The following is a 22,901-nucleotide window of genomic DNA, read 5'->3' as shown; positions in this document are numbered from 1 at the left end:
ACAAGCCCAAATCCCTAAGCCCCCAAGTCTTCCCCATGCAGGCCCCAGTAAAAGCAAAGCACACATTTCTCAGCAACCTGGCTGTTCCCTCTTGTCTCTCACCATCAACTCCCACAGCAGCCTGGCTGGGGGCTTGGGAAGCTTGTAGGGAGAGACCAGTAGCAGGAAAAAAGCAATCTTGTCTTCCCCAGTGCTGGCTTCCCCAGATGACCACCTATAGACTGTTCAGAGGTTAGTGGCAATGGGGACACATTCTTCCATCCTTTCTGAGGCTGCTCAGACCTCCCCAGAGACCTCTACAGCCTGAGTGTGAGCCATGGGCTGTCAATCATCAGAATCCAGGGATGAGGAGTGATCCCAGGAGCATCCTCAGCCATGGTCCTTAGCCATGTAAGGTAACCCCCGAGTCCTGAAGGACTTCTCCATGTCTTATTGGGTGCTGGGGTCCACTGGACTCTAGACTTCCAGGTGGCTGTCTCCTGCCTCCATCTATTTAGGATGCCTTGGCCTCTTGGCACTGCCACCCTGGAGCTTGGAGGGATTGTTGGAGGGCAGTGGGCTTTGACGCCGCCCTCTGCTGTCTGTAGACCCTGGGGTGGATGGGAGACGTTAGTTTCTTCACCCAGTAAGAGCTAGCACCCACCAGACATTGTGACTTTGGTTTCATCTGTGGCTACATGCAGCTCAACACACAGAGAGCCCGAACCCACCTGTACACGTGTCTGTGTGTGCACTCAAGAGTGCACGCACACACACACATACACACACACACACACACACACACACACACACACACACACACATGCATTTGGGACAGGCAGCCGACTTCACCAATACCAACACCCTTCTCCAGCTGTCATGTGTGACCAGAGATGCTTGATTTCAGGCAATGGCTTGCCTCCTCAGCCTTCAGAATGATGTGGCCTCCCATGTCCCCAGGTCTCTCAGGACCCTCTGTTTGATAACATGCCCAGCAGCTCTAGCCAAATGCAACAAAAATGGGTGCCTGTATGAACCCTTCCCTGTCCCCCACACTCAGGCTGTCATTCAGCATGCTTGGCTAATCGATCAGCACCTGGAAGACCCCTTCCCAAAAAACAGAAGCATGGGGGAAGGTAAGATGCAGCAGCGGGAACTGAGGTCAGACAGCAGGAAGGTCCTCCGACTTACTCCCTACCCCCTCAAAATCCTGATAGTCCAGGGATGCTTGACTTCAATAGATTGGCTGTCAGGTGGTTCAGTGGGTGACAAGATTGTACTAAGGATGCCAGAGGAAGCTTGCTGTCCCTAGGAGGGATTTGGGGGACTTCTCTCTGGTTTCTCCACGTCAGATCAAAATGCACAAGCATGCTCACTAACATGGCCGACCTCAAAGCTAGGTTTAGTAATACACAGGACACCACACTGGGTTTTTTAATTGGATTCTAGGGATGTGTGTCAGCATGTACTGAGCTAACTATATGCCTAGCCCTAGTAAGAGTGCTTTTTAAAAAGACTTTGGGAGATCCATCTACAGAGGGTAGGGAATGGACTCACCTAGGTGCCTGCCTGTCCACCAGACCTAATTCCTGTCATTGTCCCCCACTGACTGCACCAGGTGCTGTTCTGTCAGTGTCCCATCCTCAGTCCCTAAACCCTGCCCCCTGCTGATTCTCCCTCCCTGCCTCACCAGGCCTCTCCTGCCCTCCTTGACCCTCAGCTCCCTGCCAGCCACACAGGCGCAGACATCTCATTCAGAATTAAGGGATGTTAAGATGTTTTCAAGGGAAGTGGCGTGTACCATCAGGAATGCCAGGGAGCTTCTGCTGGGACAAGGACAGCCTGGAAAAGCCACCTGATCCCCAATCAGAGTCTCCTAACCAGCAGAACAAGGGGAAAGGGAGCAGGATGTGGAACCCTGGCTTGCACTCACTGCCCAGGTCTTCCCCCAGCCCCCTGGCTTCTGAGAGCATGGTAGAAATCTGGAGTGTGGGAGGCTGGCCCTCCATTGAGTCTCCCACAGAGAGGACCTGAGCGTCCAACCTGACAGTGGGTGAAGACAGAGGACTGCAGTCGGACACTGACCTCGGATGTCACGTGGCAGGAGGGAAGGCCGGCTTGGGGCTGCGTTGCTCTGCCACATGGTGCTGGGGAAGGTGAAGCTGACCTCTGGCACCTGGAGAGTGTTTTCCTCTGAAGGAGACACCAGCAATGGGAAGTGTTATTTGAAGGATCCAGCTAGTAAGCTGAGATCAAAAAAAAAAAGGAGTAGGGAAGAGAAACTCCTTCCTCAGTGCCTCCCTGTGAGCACTCCACAGGAGGCTGAGAGAGAATGAAGGGGGAGTGAGGGAGAGGGGAAGGAGAGGGGAGGGGAGAGGAGGGGAGAAGAGGAGAGAGGAGGGGAGAGGAGGGGAGAGGAGGGGAGAGGAGGGGAGGGGAGAGGAGGGGAGAGGAGGGGAGGGGAGAGGAGGGGAGAAGAAGAGAGAGGAGAGGAGGGGAGAGGAGGGGAGAGGAGAGGAGAGGAGGGGAGAGGAGAGGAGGGGAGGGGAGAGGAGGGGAGAAGAAGAGAGAGGAGAGGAGGGGAGAGGAGGGGAGAGGAGAGGAGAGGAGGGGAGAGGAGAGGAGGGGAGGGGAGAGGAGGGGAGAAGAAGAGAGAGGAGAGGAGGGGAGAGGAGGGGAGAGGAGAGGAGAGGAGGGGAGAGGAGAGGAGAGGAGGGGAGAGGAGGAGAGAGGAGAGGAGGGGAGAGGAGAGGAGAGGAGGGGAGAGGAAGGGAGAGGAGGGGAGAGGAAGAGAGAGGAGGGGAGAGGAGAGGAAGGGAGAGGAGGGGAAAGGAGAGGAAAGGAGAAGAGGGAAGAGGAGAGGAGAGGAGGGGAGAAGAGAGGAAGGGAGAGGAGGGGAGAGGAGGGGCAGGCTGGGGTGGGGAAAAGAGAGGAGGGGAGAGGAACAAGATGTCATGAAGAGGGCAAAGAAGAGGGAGGAGGACGAGGTAGATTTAGAGAAAGTATTTTCCTAAGTAGTCTGGGTTCAAACTCTTAATCCCCCTACCTCAGCCTTCCAAGAGTTAGCAGTACAGGCATGCAGCCATTGCCAGCTGTGGAGACAGGGTAGCCTGCTACTCCTCCTGATCCTAACATGTAAGTTTCCTGAGTGCTAGGATCACAGGCTTAGAGTGTGGTGTTTGAAGAACCATCCAATGCTAGTGTACTTTGTCCTGCGTGTACATGAGGGTTTGCATGGGTGCAGAGGTCAGGGGTGACTGGGGAGCCCTCCTCCACCATTTTCCATTTGTCTGCTTGTTTTTGAGACAGAGCCTCACTATGTAACACTGGATAGCCTGAAACTTACTTTGTAGACAAGGCTGGGCTCTGAACTCACAGAGATCCTCCAGCCTCTGCCTGGGTTTAAAGCCTGTACCACACTCACAGCCTTCTGCTTTGTGTTTGACAGGGTTTGTCACTGAGCCTGCAGGCCATGGCTTTGGCTGGAAGCTCCGTCCATGTCTCTACCGCATTGCCAGGCTGCAGATGAGCACTACAGTGCTGGGCTTTCCATGGTTGCTCAAGGTTGTGTGGCACTTTACGGACTAATTGTGATCATAGAAACCTACCTCTGTAAACAGAACCGTGCTGCCTGTGATCCCAGAACTCAGGAAACTGAGGCAGGAGGATGGCAATCAGAACAGTCTGGGCTACATACCAAAATGTTTGTCAAAACAAATTAAGAAGGAAAAAAAGTGTTTTGGGTTAGGCATGGTGATACATGCCTTTAGTCTCTTAGGAGGATCTCTGTGAGTTCAAGTACAACCTGGTGTACAAAGCAAGTGCCAGGCCAGCTAAGGCTGCACAGTGTCTCACAGCTAGGTTATGCCTGTCTCAAATTTAAGTCAAGGTCTCACATAGTCCAGCCTAACTTCTGTGGAACCTAGGGTCCCACACATGCTAGGCAGACTGTACCAGTTCAAATCCACCACAGTAGGCTTGTATCTAGACAGATATAAAGTCTGCACCCAGATATGAGGAGACCGTCCGGGGGACCTTAACTTTCCAGCCTACTGCTCCATCCACGAAAGCAATCAATTAAGCAAACTAAGAAAAACAAAAGCCAAAACTCAAACCAGAAACCATAGACAGCAGGCTGTTACTGTCACCAGCCTTTGGCTTGCATGGCTTGAGATAAGGAAAACATTATTTCTCTTTCCTTGACCTGTGTGAAAACTGAGGCTGGGTTTCATCTTGGAAGCCACAGGGACAGCAGGAAAAAAGCTCTTCCCTGCTGGCTTTGGTGGCTGGGGGTGTGCTGGGGACAGCTGGCTCTCGGACAGATGCTCCACAGAGGGCTGATGCTTCTCCAGCATCTGCATTTGGGAAAAGGCACACAGAAAAGCAAAGTGTGAACAGAGTGTGAAGACGCTGAGATCCTTCCCATTAACACCTACTATGTGTCAGAATAACAGAACCACTGAATTGGCCTGAGCAAATGAGCAAAGGGCTGACTGAGTCTGACTCGTCCCCGTCCCCTGTGGAGGGTGCGATGGCTTGAGTAGGTGAGTTGGCTCATGGCCTTGTTGGAGGAAGTGTGTCACTGTGGAGGAGGTTTGAGGTTTGCTATGCTCCAGCTAGGCCTAGTGTGGCACAGTAGTCTCCTGCTACCTGCGGGTCAGATTTGAGCTCTCAGCTCTTTCTCCAGCACCACATCTGCCTGCATGCCACCATGTTTCCCACCATGTAGAAAATGGCCTAAACCTCTGAACTATAAACCAGCCCAACTAAATGTTTTCCTTTATAAGAATCGTCACGGTCATGGTGTCTGTTCACAGCAATAAAACCCTAAGACAGAGAACTTTCAGGGGCATGTGATACATGGGTTAGTATGCAGGATGCCGCCCTCACTTGGGTGAAGGCCACAGTGGGACAGTAAAGCAAACATTCCCCAAGTAAGAGAACCCTCTTGTCCTCCAACTGGGACATTAGGCTTTTTCTGCCTTCATAACTAAAAGGAGCTTGCTTTCTCTCCTCTCCCCACTCCTTTCTTCTCCCCCTCCCCCAACTTTAGCTACTTCCTTCCCTTTATACTAAACAAATCAGCTGATCACTTGCTTTTTTCTTTCTTGATTTTTAGTCTTAGTGTTTTGGATACAGGATCCCAATATGTAGCCCAGGCTGGCCTCGAACTCATGATCCTCTAACCACAGCTTTGTAAATGCTGGCATTAGAAACCCACGTTATAATGTCTAGTCTTCATATTACTCTCAAGCCAGTGAACACCCTGTGTTCAGCAGAGGTTGGGACTTTGACAGGATATAGGCTGGCCAGGCCCTCTGTTACTAACTAACACCAAACACTGGAAGCACAGAAATAAACGGTAGTGATAGACACAATGAATTAACTGTCACGTGCTACTTAGGGTACTTGCTCTGAAGTCAACCAATGACCCTTTCCTTAAGTTAAAATATAAGTACTGACTGGGAACTCAGCTTAGTAGTAGATCATCTGCCTAGAAATTCTAGTGAGGAGATGGAGTATATCTTGGTGTAGAGCTCCTGCCTAGAATCCCCCAGTGAGGGGCTGGGGTGTGGCTCAGTGGTAGAGCCCCTGCCTAGAATCCCCCAGTGAGGGGCTGGGGTGTGGCTCAGTGGTAGAGCCCCTGCCTAGAATCCCCCAGTGAGGGGCTGGGGTGTGGCTCAGTGGTAGAGCCCCTGCCTAGAATCCCCCAGGGAGAAGCTGGGGTGTGGCTCAGAAGTAGAGTTTTTGCCCAATTCATGCAAGGCCCTGTTCTATCACTAGCACCACAAAAGGAAGACAGGAAAAAGGGAGATAAGAAAAACTGGCACACAAAAACGTTCAGGTCACAGAGCTGCACAAGGTCTGGGTCCTATAGTAGGATCTGACCCAGCACACCAGCTGCCAGCTACGTACTTGTTGCAGGCTCCAGGTGAATGAGGGTGACCGCTTCCTCCCTGCCTTCCTATCCAGAGAGCAGTCCCTGTTGGGGCTGGCATGGGGCCACCTCCAGTCTGCAGGGCTGGGGTCCCTGGAGTCCAGGCAGCCACCTTCTCTGTCATACACCTTGCAGCGCCGGCTGGCTGCTATAAGAGCAATGCTCTTGGTACCCAGGGCCATCTCTTTGAGGGCCTGGGCACTCAGAGGTGGGCTGCTCATCTCTCCTGGTGGCTGTGGGGTCCTCAGCTCCAAGCCAGCTGTGGGCTGCAGCCTGGAGATGAGAGTCTTGGTGCCTAGAGCATTCGGCTTCTATGAAAGAGCATGCACCAGCCACTGTCAGCCACTGAGACCCCTGTGCAGCCCCTCCCCATGTAGTCCCTCCCTGTGCAGTCCCTCTCCGTATAGCCCCTCCCCGGATGCCCCCTCCCCGTGCAGCCCCTCCCCATGCAGTCTAGCTGGGAAGGAGCCTCCTGTGTATCCAGCACCCTGAATACCAACCTCAAGCATGGGGGGTGTCAGCAAGATGCGGAGGGCTGGTGGAGGGAGAAGAGAGTCTTGCTTTCCAAGCCTTCGCAAGGGGGTGTGTTTTGAGGACCTGTTCCCGTCACTGTGGATGAAACAGGAGACATTCAAGAGCTTCTAGCTCCTTTGACAGCCTGGGCAGCTGGGATCTATCCTCAGCTGCTGTTTCAGCCCAGAGCACCGTGGTCTATACATTACTGGTCAAGATGCAATGTTGCTGTGGCTGGGGCCATACTCGCTCATCCATGCTGGTCACCTACTAATCAGGTGGTAACCAAGTAACCAAGAGAACAGCATAGGGAGATAGTGTGCTGGGCTCTGCCTTCTATTTAAGATGGAGATATGCAGCTAAGCTGTTCAGTCTTGGATGTCAAGATAATAGGATGCAGAATGAGCATGCAGATGAATCTCTAGGCATGTCTGTAAATGGCTCTCTAGACTGGGTTGACCGACATAGGGAGAGCCCTCCTCAATCTAAGTGATACCATTCCACAGGGATCCTGGACTAAATAAAAAAGGAGAACTTCAGCTGACTATCAGCATCCCTCTTTCTCTGCTTCCGAACAGCAGAAGCCATGTCTTCTCCATCCTAAGAAAGTGTACCCTCAAACTGTGGCTCAGCAGTAACACCTTCCTAAATCCCTTCCTAAATTACTCTTTAACTGTGTATGTATGTCTGTGCACATGCATGGGGCAGAGACACTCTGGCATGTGAAGGTTAGAGGACAAGCTCAACTGTCCTTCTCCATGCACTGTGCACTTTCCTTTTTCTGAAATGGAGCCTGGAACCACCAAGCAGGTGAGGCTGTCTGCCTGCCTCCACCTCCTCAGCATGCCATCCTGCCTACTCACTGTGCGCAGGTTCAACAGGCCACTGCACTTGCAAGGCAAGCCCTTTCCCCGCTGAGTCATCTCCTTAGCTCATCCACTTAAGACAAGCTGAGGAGAAGGATATGAGTCAGGGCCCTGGAGGAGGGAGCTGAGCTCTGAGGTGAGCCCTGTCAGGAGGTTAACGGAAGACCGTCGGAACTACAGCCTCAGCCCCACCCGGACCTCTTTCCATTGCTCTAGCACAGGGGCCGTGCCCACCTGTCTCTCTCTAGGAGCATTTGAGGCAGCTCAAATGTGGCACCCCAGGGGAGATCCCTCCTGTCACCCAGAGGCTCTCCACTGGTCTCGTCAGTCGGTTGGGGTGACACATTCATAATGGGACCATCCTGGAAGGGAAGGAGCAGAGTTAGGCATGGAGCACACGAAACAGTGTCACCAAGCTGAAGGTCTCTGAGGGACCATAGAGAAGCTGGTGCTCTCTCCATCAAGGCTCAAAGGAAGCCATGAACCAGGGAGCACCAGCTGGGGCTAGATAACCTGTTTCCATCATGGGACTAGGGAACTCCCTTTTCATTCACAGGAGGTTTCCAGAACATCAAACTGCAGACCACTGTATGACAATGTCCCAGGGGCTAGGGAGGGAAGAGGAGCTAGTGTTCGGTAAGTAGAAAGTTTTGATTTGGGAGAAAGAGAAGGTTCTAGAAGAATCACAGTTATTGAGGGGCATGGAAGTCCTAGTGGCACACGCCTTTACTCCCAGCACGAGGGAGGCAGAGGCAGGGGATCTCTGTAATTCAAGGTCACCCTAGTCTACATAATGAGTTTCGGGATAGCCAGGGCTACATAGTGACACTCTGGCTCAAAACAGACAAAAGTACATAAAATAAGAATAGTCAGAGGGTGATAGAACACTTGCCTAGAATATGCAAGGCCCTGAGTTCACCCCTCAGTGCTGTCCTGTCCCCAAAACAATGAATGTATGCATGGTTTCCCACACAGAAAGAGAGAGAAGAGAGTGGTGGTTATTTAAAATGGTCACAATTCAATTTGTGGCACAATTTAGAATCACCCAGGCAGAGAGTATCAATGAGGGACCATCCAGATGAGGGGCCTGTGGGCATGTCTCTGGGGGTTTCATGATTGCAATTCATTGATGTGGGAAGACCCAGCCTCAAAGTGGGTAGCACCGTTTCTTGTGTGTGGGTCTGGTCTGTGAAAAGGGGACATGTGAGCTGGGTGCCAGGAAGCACACGTGTGCTCCCTCTCTGCCCAGGACTACATGTGTGGTGTCAGCACTCGGGGAATCCTGCCCATGAGCCTGTCCTCTGGCATTCACATTCCACAAGCAAAACAGGAAGAAGCACTCTGCAGGTACAGCTGGTGGCTTAGCAAGGCCTGTCCGTGAGCCTCGAGCAATCTGGGGGACATAGCATCAACACCCCAGACTCTGAGAAGTCTTCAGCATACACCTGTCACCAGAAAAGTTAAAGTGTGTGTGATGTCACCAGAGAGAGAGAGTAGGGCTAAAGGCTCTGGTCACTGGCCCACTTAGCCACAATGCTCCTACGAGCTGGGCATCTGTTTGAAGAAGTTGACACTAGAGATGCCCATGGGTGGATGAGGGGACCCTGTGCTAAGAATCAGAGCCCAGGCACCAGTATGCTGGGCAAAGATTCTCACAGAAGCCAAATGCTTGTGTGGTCTCTATGTGCCAAAGATGGTTCTTTCAAAGGAACATTAGAGCCACACCACAAGGCTTTGAGTTTTATCCTTGGCATCTCTCTCACACATGCACGCGAGCACACACACACACACACACACACACACACACACACACACACATTAAATCTAAACAACAACAACAACAACAACAACAAACCATTGGGCATTAGGTCCATGACAAAGTACCTGCCTAGAATCCCCCAGTGAGGGGCTGGGGTGTGGCTCAGTGGTAGAGCCCCTGCCTAGAATCCCCCAGTGAGGGGCTGGGGTGTGGCTCAGTGGTAAGGTGCTTTATCTAGCACCCACAAGGTCTTGGGTTTCATTTCCAGCATCACAAGGCAAAAACAAGAACAAATGATCCGTGGGTGCTGGGGACCAGTGGAATAGAAGAAAAACCAGCAGAGTATGGGGATGTTGGGCAGGCAGGCTGCCTAGTATGGTCCTACAGTGGTGAATATTTGTCTCACCTGTTGGTTCAAACCCATAGAAGTAGGAATCAAGGTGAAGTAAAGGCATGGAAGAAGAGAGCCGCGCTGGCCTCACCTAATGCAGCAGCACCCACCCCACCCAGTATTCTAGTGGACCCTGCTCCAGTAGCTCACTGGACAGGCTGTGGTCTTTAGACCTGCCAGACTCTCCGAGAGTATGCGTGTGCATGTGTGTACTGTAAATTTGTTCATGTATGCACATGTACATGTGGGAGAACAACCCATGTAGAGAGCAGAAGTAGACTTTGGGTGTTTTCCTTAATCGCCCTCTTTCTTTCTTCGTTTTTAAGTTGTTTTGTTTATTTGTAGTTTGTTTCATTTTGAGACAAGGTCTCTCACTGAACCTGGAACTTGTCAATTCAACAAGAATGGCTGCTCAGGGATCCACCTGTCTCGGCCTTCCCAGCACTGGGCTGACAGACACATCCTGCCTTGCTCAGTGAGCACTTTACTGACTGAACCAGCTCCCAGCTCATCCCCTGGTTCTGGACCCAGTCTGTCTGTGCAGCCTGGGGCTCAGAACGCATTCCACGTGCAGCTGACCCAGGGTGCGTGGTACGTGGATGTCTCAGTTTCCTTCTCCATTCCCTGGTTGCCCTCACAGCCCAGCACAGGCTGGCCTAGAGCAGAGCATGATGGGATGTTGTTGGCTGCAGCATTAGCCAGAGGTGGGGGAAGTGAGACTCACTTGGAGCGAGCTGGACATTACGGAGAGCTGCAGCAGCAGTCGGTCCAGCGTGCCCTCGCCCAGCTCCCGGGAGTAGAGTTGGTACTGCTGCTCCAGAGACTCCGGGGCTGAGATGCCACTGTCTGAGGAAGCAGAGAGCAGCCATCAGAATTCGCTAGAACACACCACCTCAGGCACATAAAAAACACTACCATGTGCCAAAACGGCAACCCCCATCCTTAAATGTTTAAAGGGAAGAAGACTCCTAGGTGGACCTTGTCTTCTCCAGCCTTTCAAATTTCACCCATTTTAACTTATTTTTTGAGTCAGGGTCTCATGTTGTTCAGGCTGGCCTCAAACTCACTATGTAGCTAAGGGTAACCTTGACCCCTCTGATCTTCCTATGTGTACCTGCCAAGTGCTGGGATTACAGATGTGAGCCATCATACTTGGTTAATACAGTGCTAGGAATAGAACCCAGAGTCTCAAGCATCTCCAGCCCTATGATATATGTGTGTATATGTGAATATATGTATATATGTATATGGTTTGTAGAGACAGGGTTTCTCTGGCTGTCATGGAACTCCCAAGCCCTATTTTAATTTATTGTGATATTTTTGCATGTGTAATATTAAAGATAGAGTTCAGGGTCTTTGGGGAATGGATGAATAGAGGCTCACAGTGCAGCCCTGGCTGGTTCAGAACTCAATGTAGGTTGGGATGGCCTTGATTCGTGGGCCTCTGCCTCCTGACTACTGGGATTAAATGCATTCACCATTACACTTGGAAGTCCAGAATGTCGAACATGCTAAACAAACACTCTACCACTGAGCAAGCCACACCTCTGCTGAAGTTTAAAATTGTTTTTCTATTGTGCTGAAATATCACTTTCAGTCATAACACAATAGTATCGGGCTGGGCATGGAGAGCGTTTGCCTGGCACAAGTAATGCTCTGGTTTTTATCTCTAGTGTCATCAAAATAGGAAAGGAAGCAGGGAGAAAAGACTGAAAATGGTTCTAAAGTATAAATAACATTTATATAAAAGCAAAAGACCAACTTCTGTGCGGATTCCCAAAAGAACTGGAGAACAGTGTGGTGCACATGACCCAGTACAGCCAGGCAGTGGTGATGTATGGCTTTAGCCCCAACTCAGGAGGCAGAGGCAAAGGGATCTGAGTTTGAGGTCAGCCTGGTCTACAGAGCAAGTACTAGAACAGCCAGGGCTACACAGAGAAACAAACAAATAAAAAGAAAAAAGAAAGAAGAAAGGAAGGAAGGAAGAGAAGAAAAAGAAAAAAGAAAGATAGAAAAGAAAATTAAACATGAATGTTCTCCAAAGTGTTGTTCATAACAGCCCCAGGTGGGACCAACACCCACCATGAGTTTATAGACACAGGCTGTCCATGTGATGGGCTACGCAGACACTGTGGTGTCTGCTAGAACACCAGTGAGCCTGAAGGGGTTCTGCTACGTGAAGAAAGTCAGAACCAAAGGTCATATTGTGTGTGATTGCATTCACAGGACCATCCCACCCAGGTAAAGCCACAGCGGGGAAGAGGACTGGGCTCACCTGCTGAGTGAAACCTGAGGCAAGAGGAACGCACATCAGACGACGGCCTGAGCCACACAGTGAGACCCAGCCTCAGAGAGAAAGAAAGGCTGGAAAGATGGTTGTGTGGGAAAAGTGCTTGCTGCTTAAGCATGAGGACCTGAGTTGGGTCCTTAGAATCCACATAAAAGAACAGAACATGGTGGTGTGTGACTTTAAATCCAGCAAGGGCAGACAGAGATGGGGGGAGTTCCCTGGGGCCTGCTGGCCAGCCAGCCTCATCTACTCAGTGAGATCCTGTCTCAAAAAACAAGGTAGTGCATGGTACAAGAAGGCATCTGGATATAGACTTCTCACCTCTAACATGCACCCATATGCACATGTGCACACATATACATATACATACACATATACATATACATATACATCATATACATATACATATACATATACATATACATACACATACACATCTACATATACATATACATATACATACACATCATATACATATACATATACATATATATACATATGCATATGCATATGCATATACATATACACATACATATACATATACATATACATATACATATACATCATATACATATACATATACATACACATACACATATACATATACATATACATATACATACACATCATATACATATACATATACATACACATACACATATACATACACATACATATACACATACACATACACATACACATATACATATACATACACATACACATATACATATACAAAATAAATAAAATACTCTTAAGAACTGAAGACAAGGCTGGGCAGGAGTGCACACACCTTTACTTCCAGCATTCAGGAGAAAAGAGGCAGGCAGTTCTCTGTGTCTTTAAAGCCAGCCTGGGAGCCAGAGAGACAGTTCAGTGGTTAAGAGCACTGACTGCTCTTCCAAAGGTCCTGAGTTCAATTCCCAGCAACCACATGGTGGCTCACAACCATCTGTAATGAGATCTGATGCCCTCTTCTGGTGTGTGTGAAGACAGCCACAGTATACTCACATACATTAAATAAATAAATAAATATTTTTTTAAAAAAAGCCAGCCTGGTCTACATGAGTCCCAGGCCAGCCTGGTCTATATGGTGAGACTCTGTCTCAAACCAATTAAACACAAAAAGTCCAGGGGAGGTGGAGATAGGAGAGTTTGTTTGTTTTCAGACAAAGGTTTGGTTTCTCTATTGTGCTGGGAATTAGACTCTGGGCTTTAAGTTCACTAGGTATGCTCTCTAACAGTGAGCTGTGTCCCCTTCCATCTCATGTTTTTGTGTGTGTATATACCTACATGTATGTAGTGGTCAGAGGACGACCTCAGGCATCATTCCTTAGGCACCATCCACCTTTTGTTTAAGACAAGAGCTCCCATAAGCCTGGAAGTTTGCCAGGTAGACTAAGCTAGATGGCCAAATAGCTCCAGGGACCCACCTTTCCTCACTTCCCACCTGGCCGTCAATGGGACTACAAGCATGCACTACAATGTTCGACTTTTTAATGAGTTCTGGGGCTTGAACTCAGATCCCCACACTTGCTAATAAACACTTTGCTGTCTGAGCCATTTCCCCAGCCCCACCCTGTGGTTTCTCTTTCTAGACCGTAGAATTACTTGACCCTACACGCCTAGCTGGCTCACCCTGCATCAGCTGTCGCTGCCCCTGGATGACCCGTTCACACAGTAGCCGGTGCTGGTGATAGCTCTGAATCACAAAATCCTTCTGGCATAGCAGGTTCTTGCGGCATAGGTTGTCAGCCTGAAGCTCCGTGTTCTCCACCTCAAGCTCATGAGCCCTGCACAGCAGCTGCAGGACCTCCCGCTGGTCCTCACTGGTCACCTGCCTGGGCAGTAGCTTCTCCATCTGTGAGGCCTTCTGCTTGGCATGAGCCAGGCGCTGCTCTAGCCCAGCCTGGGGAAGACAAGGAGAGCTCAGAGCCATCACTGATACCAGTTAGTCATCCTCACAAAACATAGGGCAATTAGCCCTAGTGATAAGGCTAATTCTGATGAGGTCTTTTTGACAGGACCTAGAATTTTCTAGAAGGCATATGTGAGCAAAATGCAAACTAGGCAGCCTCTGGCCATGCTCATGAGGAATTACATTGATTCAGTTATTTGGGGTGGGAAAAACCACCTTACATGTGGGCCATACCCTACTCCCATTGGAGTTCTGTAATAAATGAAAAAGAGAGTGAGCTGAGCCCAGCATCTATCTCTCTCTGCTTCCTGACTATAAATACAATGTAACCAGCTGTCTCCTGCTGCCATGCCTTCCCCACCATGATGGACTGTGCACCTGTAGACTGTGAGAAAAAAAAAAAAAAAAAGAAAAAAAAAAAAAACCTTAAATCGCTTTATCAGGCATTTTACTCTAGCAACAAGAAAAATAACTTAGCTCCATCCCCAGGACTAACCATATCTTCTACCCTCAAAATCTTGCTATTTTAACCTATCTATGTATAGAGCCTTGCTGGCCCAGGAGGGACCAAGCCAGCTTCTGGATACAACAAGCAATTCACCTAAGAGCTTGATTTTCAAGAGCTAACCCATCTGTGCAGAGCCCACTCCACAGGGGTAGAACCCACAGTTACTACTCAGTGCCCTAATTGCCCTGAGCTAGTGCAAGGCATACAGGAACAGAGCTGGGGCCCCAGAACTCACAGTGCCAAATAGAACAATGAATATACTCTTAATCCTAGTCTGTAGCAAGCAGATGTCTAGTTGTTCTGTGTGCCAGCCTACAGCAAGAAAAAACACACTTCCTGTAGATGGCCAGTGTTTTCCTTAGACCAGCAGAACCCCTGGTAAGGGCCAGGACCGAGTACGTATAAGCATAGAACCTTCCTCAAGTTGGTTCTGTCTGTGCAGTGTAATGTGTGAACCTCTGCTGTTTTAGCTCAAAACCTAAGTATACAGAAATTGTGCTTTAATCTCGGGAAATTTGGGGCTGGAGAAATGGGCCAGCAGTTCAGAGCACACACTGCCCTTACAGAGGATATGAGTTCTATCCTCTGCACCTATACCTGCTGACTCACAGCTACCTGTAACTCCAGCTCTAGGGAACCTGATGACCTCTTTTAGTCTCCTCAGAAACTGGCACTTACATGCATCTGTACCCCCAAACACACACAGACATATATCTAGACATATAAATAATTTTTTAAAAGTAAGTATTTTTTTAAAAAAATAAAAGTGCTGGCAACTTTATACAAAATGTGGCCATCTGAGTAGCACACCACACAATGAGGAATCCCGAATAAACTTATTTCACTCCTCAAGCTGAACTTGGATGAGTCTTTCTCCTCATCTCCCCTTCCTTTTTAGCCAGAGTCTCACAGAGCCTGGGTTGGCCTTAAACTCACTATGTAGCTGAGGATAGTCTTGAACCACCGATTCTCCTGCCTCCAGAGTGCTGGGATTACAGTTGTGCACCAAACATGTAGTTTGCACACTGCTAGAAATGGACCAGGGGCTCTGTGCTGACCAGAGCTCTAGCAACTGAACCACATCTGCAGCCTCTGAATGAGTCATGAGCTGTTAGGGCTGCTCAACTGTGAACTTCATATCTCCTCATAAATGCAAGCTAATGATAAGCTTGTCTATACAGCCCGTTTGCTCCTTCCTGCAGAAACCACAGTGGGATTCTTGGCCACCTTTTCTGCTCGCTTATCCTAGCTCCTGGGGCACCCTAGTGCTCTAGTGCTCCTGTGGGGCCACATGTGGTGTGGAATGGCAGATTCCTCCTACTGTAGACTGTAAGTGGCAAACTGTCTTCAATTCCAGGAAACAGGCACACTGTGACATGCCTCCAGAGTGTCCCATATCACAAAGCTGTGGGCCTCACTCTAGGTCCTGATTCTTTCAAGCAGGAATTAGGCAGAGCTCAGGCCCAGCTTGTCTACTGCAGGTCTCCTGACCTAATCACTCTGTATAAAATGACCTGGGGGCCCATACCTAAATATAATAAAAGCAATATACAGCAAACCAATAGCCAACATCAAACTAAATGGTGAGAAATTCAAAACAATCCCACTAAAATCAGGAACTAGACAAGGCTGCCCACTCTCCCCCACCTATTCAATATAGTACTAGAAGTCCTGGCCGGAGCAATTAGACAGTGAAAGGAAATCAAAGGGATACAAATTGGAAAGGAAGAAGTAAAAACATCTCTATTTGCAGATGACATGATAGTGTACTTAAGCGACCCCACAAATTCTACCAGAGAACTACAGCTGATAAACAAGTTCAGCAAAGTGGCTGGATATAAAATTAATTCAAACAAATAAGTAGCCTTCCTATATTCAAAGGACAAACATGTGGAGAAAGAAATTAGGGAAAAGATACCCTTAACAATAGTCACAAAAACTATGAAATACCTTGGTGTGACTCTAACTAAGGAAGTAAAGTACCTGTATGCCAAGAACTTCAAACCTCTAAAGCAGGAAATTGAGGAAGATCTCAGAAAATGGAAAGATCTCCCATGCTCATGGATTGGAAGGATCAACATTTTTAAAATGGCCATCTTACCAAAAGCAATCTACAGATTCAATGCAATCCCCATCAAAATTCCAACTCAATTCTTCATTGAGTTGGAAAGAGCAATGTGCAATTTCATCTGGAATAACAAAAGACCTAGAATAGTGAAATCCATCCTCAACAACAAGAAAACATCTGTGGGAATCACTATCCCTGACCTCAAGCTATATTACAACGCAATTGTGTTAAAAGTCACATGGTACTGGTACAGAGATAGGCAGATAGATCAATGGAACAGAATAAAAGATCCAGAAATGAAATTTCACACATATGGTCACTTGATTTTTGACAAAGGAATTGAAAACATTCAATGGAAAAAGACAGCCTCTTCAACAAATGGTGTTGGCTCACCTGGCAGTCAGCATGCAGAAGAATGAAAATAGACCTTTTCTTATCTCCTTGTACAAAGCTCAAGTGCAAGTGCATCAAAGATCTCCACATTAAACCAGGTATACTGAAATTATTAGAAGAGAAAGTAGGGAAAACCTTAGAACATATAGGCACCGGAGAAAATTTCCTGAACAGAACACCGATGGCTTGTGCTCTAAGACCAAGGATTGAGAAATGGGACTTAATGAGATTGCAAAGTTTCTGTAAGGCTAAGGACACTGTCAAGAAAACAAAATGGCAGCCAACTGATTGGGAAAAGATCTTTACCAATCCTACATCTGATAGAGGTCTAATATCCAATACATACAAAGAACTCAAGAAGTTAGACTCCAGAGAATCAAACGATCCTATTAAAAAATGGGGTACAGAGCTGAACAAAGAATTCTCAATTGAGGAATACTGAATGGCTGAGAAGCATCTAAGGAAGTGCTTGACATCCCTAGTCATCAGGGAAATGCAAATCAAAACAACCCTGAGCTTCCACCTCACACCAGTCAGAATGGCTAAGATCAAAAATTCAGATGACAACAGATGCTGGTGAGGATGCAGAGAAAGAGGAACACTTCTCTACTGTTGGTGGTATTGTAAGCTGGTACAACCACTCTGGAAATCAGTCTGGTGAAAATTGGAAATCAGTCCTTGGAAAATTGGACATAGTCCTACCTGAAGATCCAGTTATTCCACTTCTGGGAATATACCCCAAAATTGCTCCAGCATACAATAAGGACACATGTTCCACCACGTTTATAGCAGCCTTATTTATAATAGCCAGAAGCTGGAAAGAACTCAGATGCCCTTCAGTAGATGAATGGATACAAAAAATTTACACAATGGAGTACTACTCAGCTATTAGAAACAATGACTTAATGAAATTTCTAGGAAAATGGATGCATCTAGAGAATATCATCCTGAGTGGGGTAACCCAATTACAAAAGGACAGACATAATATGCAGTCACTGATAATTGGATATTAGCCCCAGAAAGCTCTGAACACCCAAGAAACAAGTCACAGATCATATGAAGCTCAAAAAAAAAAAAAAAAAAAAAAGGCCAAAAAGTAGAAGGCTCAGTCCATAGAAAACAACAAGTGTATAGCACCCCCTCAGAGTGGGGTACACCTAGACCTTAAATCATTAATAACTGAAGAGGTGAGAAGATAGCCTTGTGGCAATTTTTAGTATTTAAAAATCATTATGTCTAATCTATACACACCAAGAAAACTTTGACTATTTCCATGTTACTTTCTGTTCTACATGTACTTCATGCTATGATAACTAGTAAGATTTCAATGCTATCAAACCTTTAAAAGAATCAAGTACTGACAAAAATATGTTCATATAGTTTTATGCCAAAATGCTTTTTAAAATCTGTATATGTAAAATTAAAATCTCTCTCTTTTTAAAATAAAGTTGTAAGAAAAAATAATAAAATGAACTGGGAGCCATTGAGACCTGCCTATGGCCTGGACACCCACCAGACAAGGCCCCAGCTCTCTAGACATAGCTGTAGATACACACTTGTTTTCGTATGTGTCCGTACACACAAGTGTGTGTGTGTGTGTGTGTGTGTGTGTGTGTGAGAGAGAGAGAGAGAGAGAGAGAGAGAGAAAGAGAGAGAGAGAGCCTTTGATAGAAATAATGACCATGCCAATAAAACACCTTCCCAGAAACTCATATCCCTTCATCCTGGAGTCTGCTCAGGTGACTCAGCAAAGAAACTATCACACCACTCAACTAACTCCATAGGACCCCCAGAGGGTCACATGGGGCTCAGGCTGCTTTGTAGGCCCAGAGTCTTGGTCCCCTAGGAATGGGCAGACAATGGCTGAGAAAAATGTGTTCTGTCACTGTTCTTATGAACTGGGATTGATTCCATTCCCTTCCTCCCAATTCCCCTCCAAGCATCCTCCCTAAAGTCCTCTCCAACTCCCTTCCATCAAGGCCTCCCTCTGGTCCTTCCTGCTCCCCTGACATCCAGCAACCCCTGAAGTCCTCCCTAACTCCCCTCAATCCAGCATCCCCACAGTCCTCCCCAACTGTCTTCCATTCCCCTCCACACAGCCTCCTGAGGTGCCTCCTCCTCTGCCCACTCACACATGTTCCAGTGACTGTTGCTCCCCTGATAATGTCACACCCATGTCTCCTCAGATCATGAGCTCAGGGCCCAGGACACAGCAGTCCTCACTGAAGCCCCAGTGCCTGGACTCAAGCTAGCCTTGATCAAGCATGCCTTGCTTTTGCTTAACCAGTCATTCACTTTGTTGAATGACAGGCTTGCTGTGCAGGCGCCTTCACGAGTTGATATCTGAATCCTCTGGGGTTCACGCCATCTACTTGATGTACTTCAGACTCAGACAGAGGCATCCATCTTATTTTTAAAAGTCATTGAGCTGGGCATAGTGGTACACACATATAGTCCCAGCACTCAGAAGGCAGAGGCAGGTGGATCTCTGTGAGTTTGAGGCCAGCCAGGTCTACAGAGTGAGTTTCAGAACAGCCAGGCTACACAGAGAAACCCTGTCTCAAAAAACAAAAAAGTTGCACAAAACCTAAGCATTAATTTGAAGTGAGGTAACATGAGCCCAGACTGCTGTGGGCAGGTGTGACAAAACGAAGGGCCACTTGCTTTGGTTACACAGCCTTTAAGAGAACTAAAGCCCTGCTGTTGTTAACAATCTGACTTTGCTGGGCACCCTGATTTCTGAAGACACGGCCGCCAACGCTTAGCTAAAGAGCTGCCCAGGTCCTAACATTGCTGCTCTTCCCCCAAAGCTTCATCAAGCAGGAGTTCTGCTGCAAGTTTCCTAAACTGAGTTTACTCCTTAGCCGGCTATTGTATAAACAGCTCATATAAAGAGCCAGCTCTTCCCTGCCCCATGTATCCAGACTTAAACTTCTGATCCTCCTGCCTCTACTTCCCAAGTGCTGGGATTATAGGTGTGTGGCATCACACCTGTTGTGGGGAGGAATCCTGGACCTGTGCTTGCTAAGCAAACCTCTACTGACTGAGCTTTGTCTCAGTCCTGGACAACTCTCAAAGAGTTGCCTGGCTCAGATAATAAGCGCCATTCCTGTGACTGTGCTCTAAGTCCCTCTCCCTTACCTTGAGGGCTGCTGTTTTCTGCTGTTCAGCCAAGAGCAAGTTCACCTCCTCTCTGGCCAGAGCCACCTCTGCAGGCTCGGAAGCCTCGACTTCCTCTCCATCAGCATCCACCGGCTCCTTGTCCTCACCCCTGTCCATGATCACGTGGCGGTGGGTCTTCTCCCGCTCCCAGCTGCAGCCAGTACAGGTTTCAGAGTCAGTTGTGCTTGAGCTGACAGTTCTCACACCCAGAGCACCCCAGGCCCACTAGCTTTCTCACAGACACAAAATAATTAAAGAGAGGAATCGGGTCTCTCTCATGCTCTTCCCACAGAGTCAGCCTTTTTGACCCTTGCTGTCCTCAGGGGACAGCTGTGTGGCCAGGGACACCAGGAGGAGAGTGCTAGGATTGGCCAGCCAGGGTACCACATTGCGCCTAAACAAAATCCACAGAAACTGAACAGGAAAGGAAGACTGAGGAAGCCTGGGGAGCAGATGCCTGGCCAGAAAGGGGAAAGACACTGAGATCGTGTTGTTAATGTTTAGATTAGCTTTGGTGGAAGGACTGTGCTGTTTATGTAGCTGAAGGGAGAGTAGAAAGATAATGATGATGACAGGCAAAGAGAGTGAAGGGAAGGAGAAAGGAAGAGGAAGAAAGGAGGGGAAGAAGGGAGGAAGGGGATTGTGGGAGAAGCAAGAGAAAGGGTGAAGGAAAGCAAGTGTTTGTGTCACGGTGCTGTCCGAGGTCACCCCTAAGGGAATGGCTGTGTCCAGGTTTTCCAGTGTGATAATTGCCAGTGCCCTTTCAACTCCAGGTGCACCCAGCTATTCCCTGCACGGGGTCACTCTGCCTTCAGAGCAGGGATGCATATGGGTAAGTGGACAGTGAGAGACAGTTTGGTTAGTATTTACTGGGCCCCTGGGCTAGCTCTGAACTCTAGCCATAAGGTCCAAGGGATCTAGAAGTGGCTCGTGCTTGGCCCGGCTTACCAATAGGGTCATGACGAGAGAGGGATAGACAGGAACCTGCCTTCTTTGGGGGCCTGCAGATGGTAGCGACCAGTGGCCCACTTTGTTCCTTGGCTTCCCTTCCCTGTGGGCTGTGCTGTGCAACAGGGCACTCACTCTGCAATGGTCAGGAGGTGGCGAGACATGTCTATGTGCAGCTCAATGTTGGTATTCTCCAGCTCCACCAGGCTGCGCCGCATCTCCATCTGCTCCTTGAATGCCCCGATAAGCTGTGCCCGGATCTTGTTCATCTGTAGGTGACTGTCCTCCTCTGCATCATGGGGAACTGTGACTGCTGGTGGAGAGAGGAGCATTGCCAGTCATGTAGGCATGAACTCCATGCTCACCCACCAAAATGGGCCATGTGGCCATGGGCATGTGTGGATGGATGGAGGATGGGAAGGGTTGGTGTTTGGGTGAGAGGATGTAGTGCAGGGTGGATGGATAGATAGGTAATTGTTGATGTATAGATTGATAAATGGATGGACTTTTATGAGGTTAGATGGATGTGTAGACAGATGGATGTATGTGTCAGTGGGTGGGTGAGTAGCTGGATGGTATGCGGGTGGATGGATGGATGGATGGATGGATGGATGGATGGATGGATAGATGGATGGATGGGTGGGTAAGTGGGCAGAGGGATGAATGAAATGGGAGATGAATGGATGGGTAGATGAATGTGTATTTGGGCTGATGGATGGATGCTGTACTGGCTGGTTCTGTGTCAACTTGACACAAGCTGGAGTTATCACAGAGAAAGGAGCCTCAGTTGAGGAAATGCCTCCATGAGATCCAGCTGTAAGGCATTTTCTCAACTAGTGATCAAGGGGGGAGGGCCCAGCTCATTGTGGGTGGAGCCATCCCTGGGCTGGTAGACCTGGGAGCTACAAGAAAGCAGGCTGAGCAAGCCAGGGGAAGCAAGCCAGTAAGCAGCATCCTCCATGGCCTCTGCATCAGCTCCTGCTTCCTGACCTGCTTGAGTTCCAGTGCTGACTTCCTCTGGTGATGAACAGTGATATGGTAGTGTGAGCTGAATAAACCCTTTCCTCCCCATCTTGCCATCTTGCTTTTGGTCATAATGTTTGTGCAGGAATAGAGACCCTGACTGAGACAGATGGGGAGATAGTAGGTGGATAAACGGGTGTGTGAGTGGATGGACAGATGACAGGTGTAATAAGCGTGTGGGTAGATGGATGATGGAGAAAGGCTGCAGCTGAGAAGTAGATGAGTGACACACAGATGACGTGGAATGGGTGTGCATAACAGCCTCACTTCTCCTCGGGAGCCTTCAGTTTGTCCAAATTACCCACTTGAATTCTGTAAACTGTTTATTAAGCATCTGCCCACTCTTACTCACCGGGCTGCTTGCTTATTTTTATTGATTTTACAAGTGCTTTGTAAATTATGGCAAAATTTATCTTCATAAACTAAAGAACATGTGTGTGGTATGTGTGCATATGCCTAACAGACTTGACTTTGGTACTTTCGTCCTTTCGGTGGTGGAAGGCTATGGAGGTCTAGTCTGCGGGTCTGTTTGTGCATGCATGCAGTCACATGTGCTCGTTTGTGGAGGCCAGAGGTCAATGTTAGGTATCTTCCCTAGTCTCTCCCCACCTTGATTTGAGGCAGTGCCTCTCACTGATCCTGCGGCTCATTAGCTGGAGACTAGACGGCTCTCAAGTTCCAGGAATCACCTGGACTTTTCCCTTACCCAGATCTGGGGTCAGAGACACCCAGTTTTTAATTTGTTTTGTTTTATGAGACAAAATTTCTCTTTGTAGCTCTGGCTGTCCTCTCACTCTGTAGACCAGGCTGCCCTCAAACTCAGAGATCCTCCTGCCTCTGCCTCCTGAATGCTGGGATTAGAGTTGTGAACCACCACGACCAGCCTGCTGTGCTTGGCTTTTATGTGAGTGTCAAGAATCCTTAAGAGTCCTCAAGTCTTCACAGTGGCCTCACAGTGACTCCAGCTCCACATGCATGTCCATGGAGTCTATTTTTGCAAGTTCTACCTTTCTTTGTGTGTGTGTGTGTGTGTGTGTGTGTGTGTGTGTGTCAGTGTGTCATTCCCCCTAGCTGGTCTCAAGCTCTCTATAACTTGAATTCAGTCCCTAGAGCCCACGTAAAGCCAGGTGGCAGGGTCCATCTAC

General features: G+C 48.4%; 1 protein-coding gene across 1 annotated transcript; it reads right to left on the bottom strand.

Moving 5' to 3' along the window:
* Positions 1-489: 489 nt before the first annotated feature.
* LOC308439254 (kinesin-like protein KIF19) lies at positions 490-21,043 on the bottom strand (the record flags this gene model as incomplete). Its single annotated transcript, XM_080940997.1, has 10 exons — positions 490-590; positions 2,065-2,172; positions 4,184-4,334; positions 5,896-6,228; positions 6,418-6,526; positions 7,531-7,658; positions 10,171-10,292; positions 13,375-13,645; positions 19,765-19,936; positions 20,869-21,043. Coding segments are annotated over 10 exons (1,670 nt in total), but the record flags the coding sequence as incomplete, so codon positions are not given.
* Positions 21,044-22,901: the final 1,858 nt, after the last annotated feature.

The sequence above is a fragment of the Micromys minutus genome, assembly GCF_963924665.1.
Source record: "Micromys minutus genome assembly, chromosome: 29".
NCBI lineage: Eukaryota > Metazoa > Chordata > Mammalia > Rodentia > Muridae > Micromys > Micromys minutus.
The sequence above is the reverse complement of the archived record's forward strand: the minus strand, read 5'-3'. Positions and strand labels throughout refer to the sequence as shown.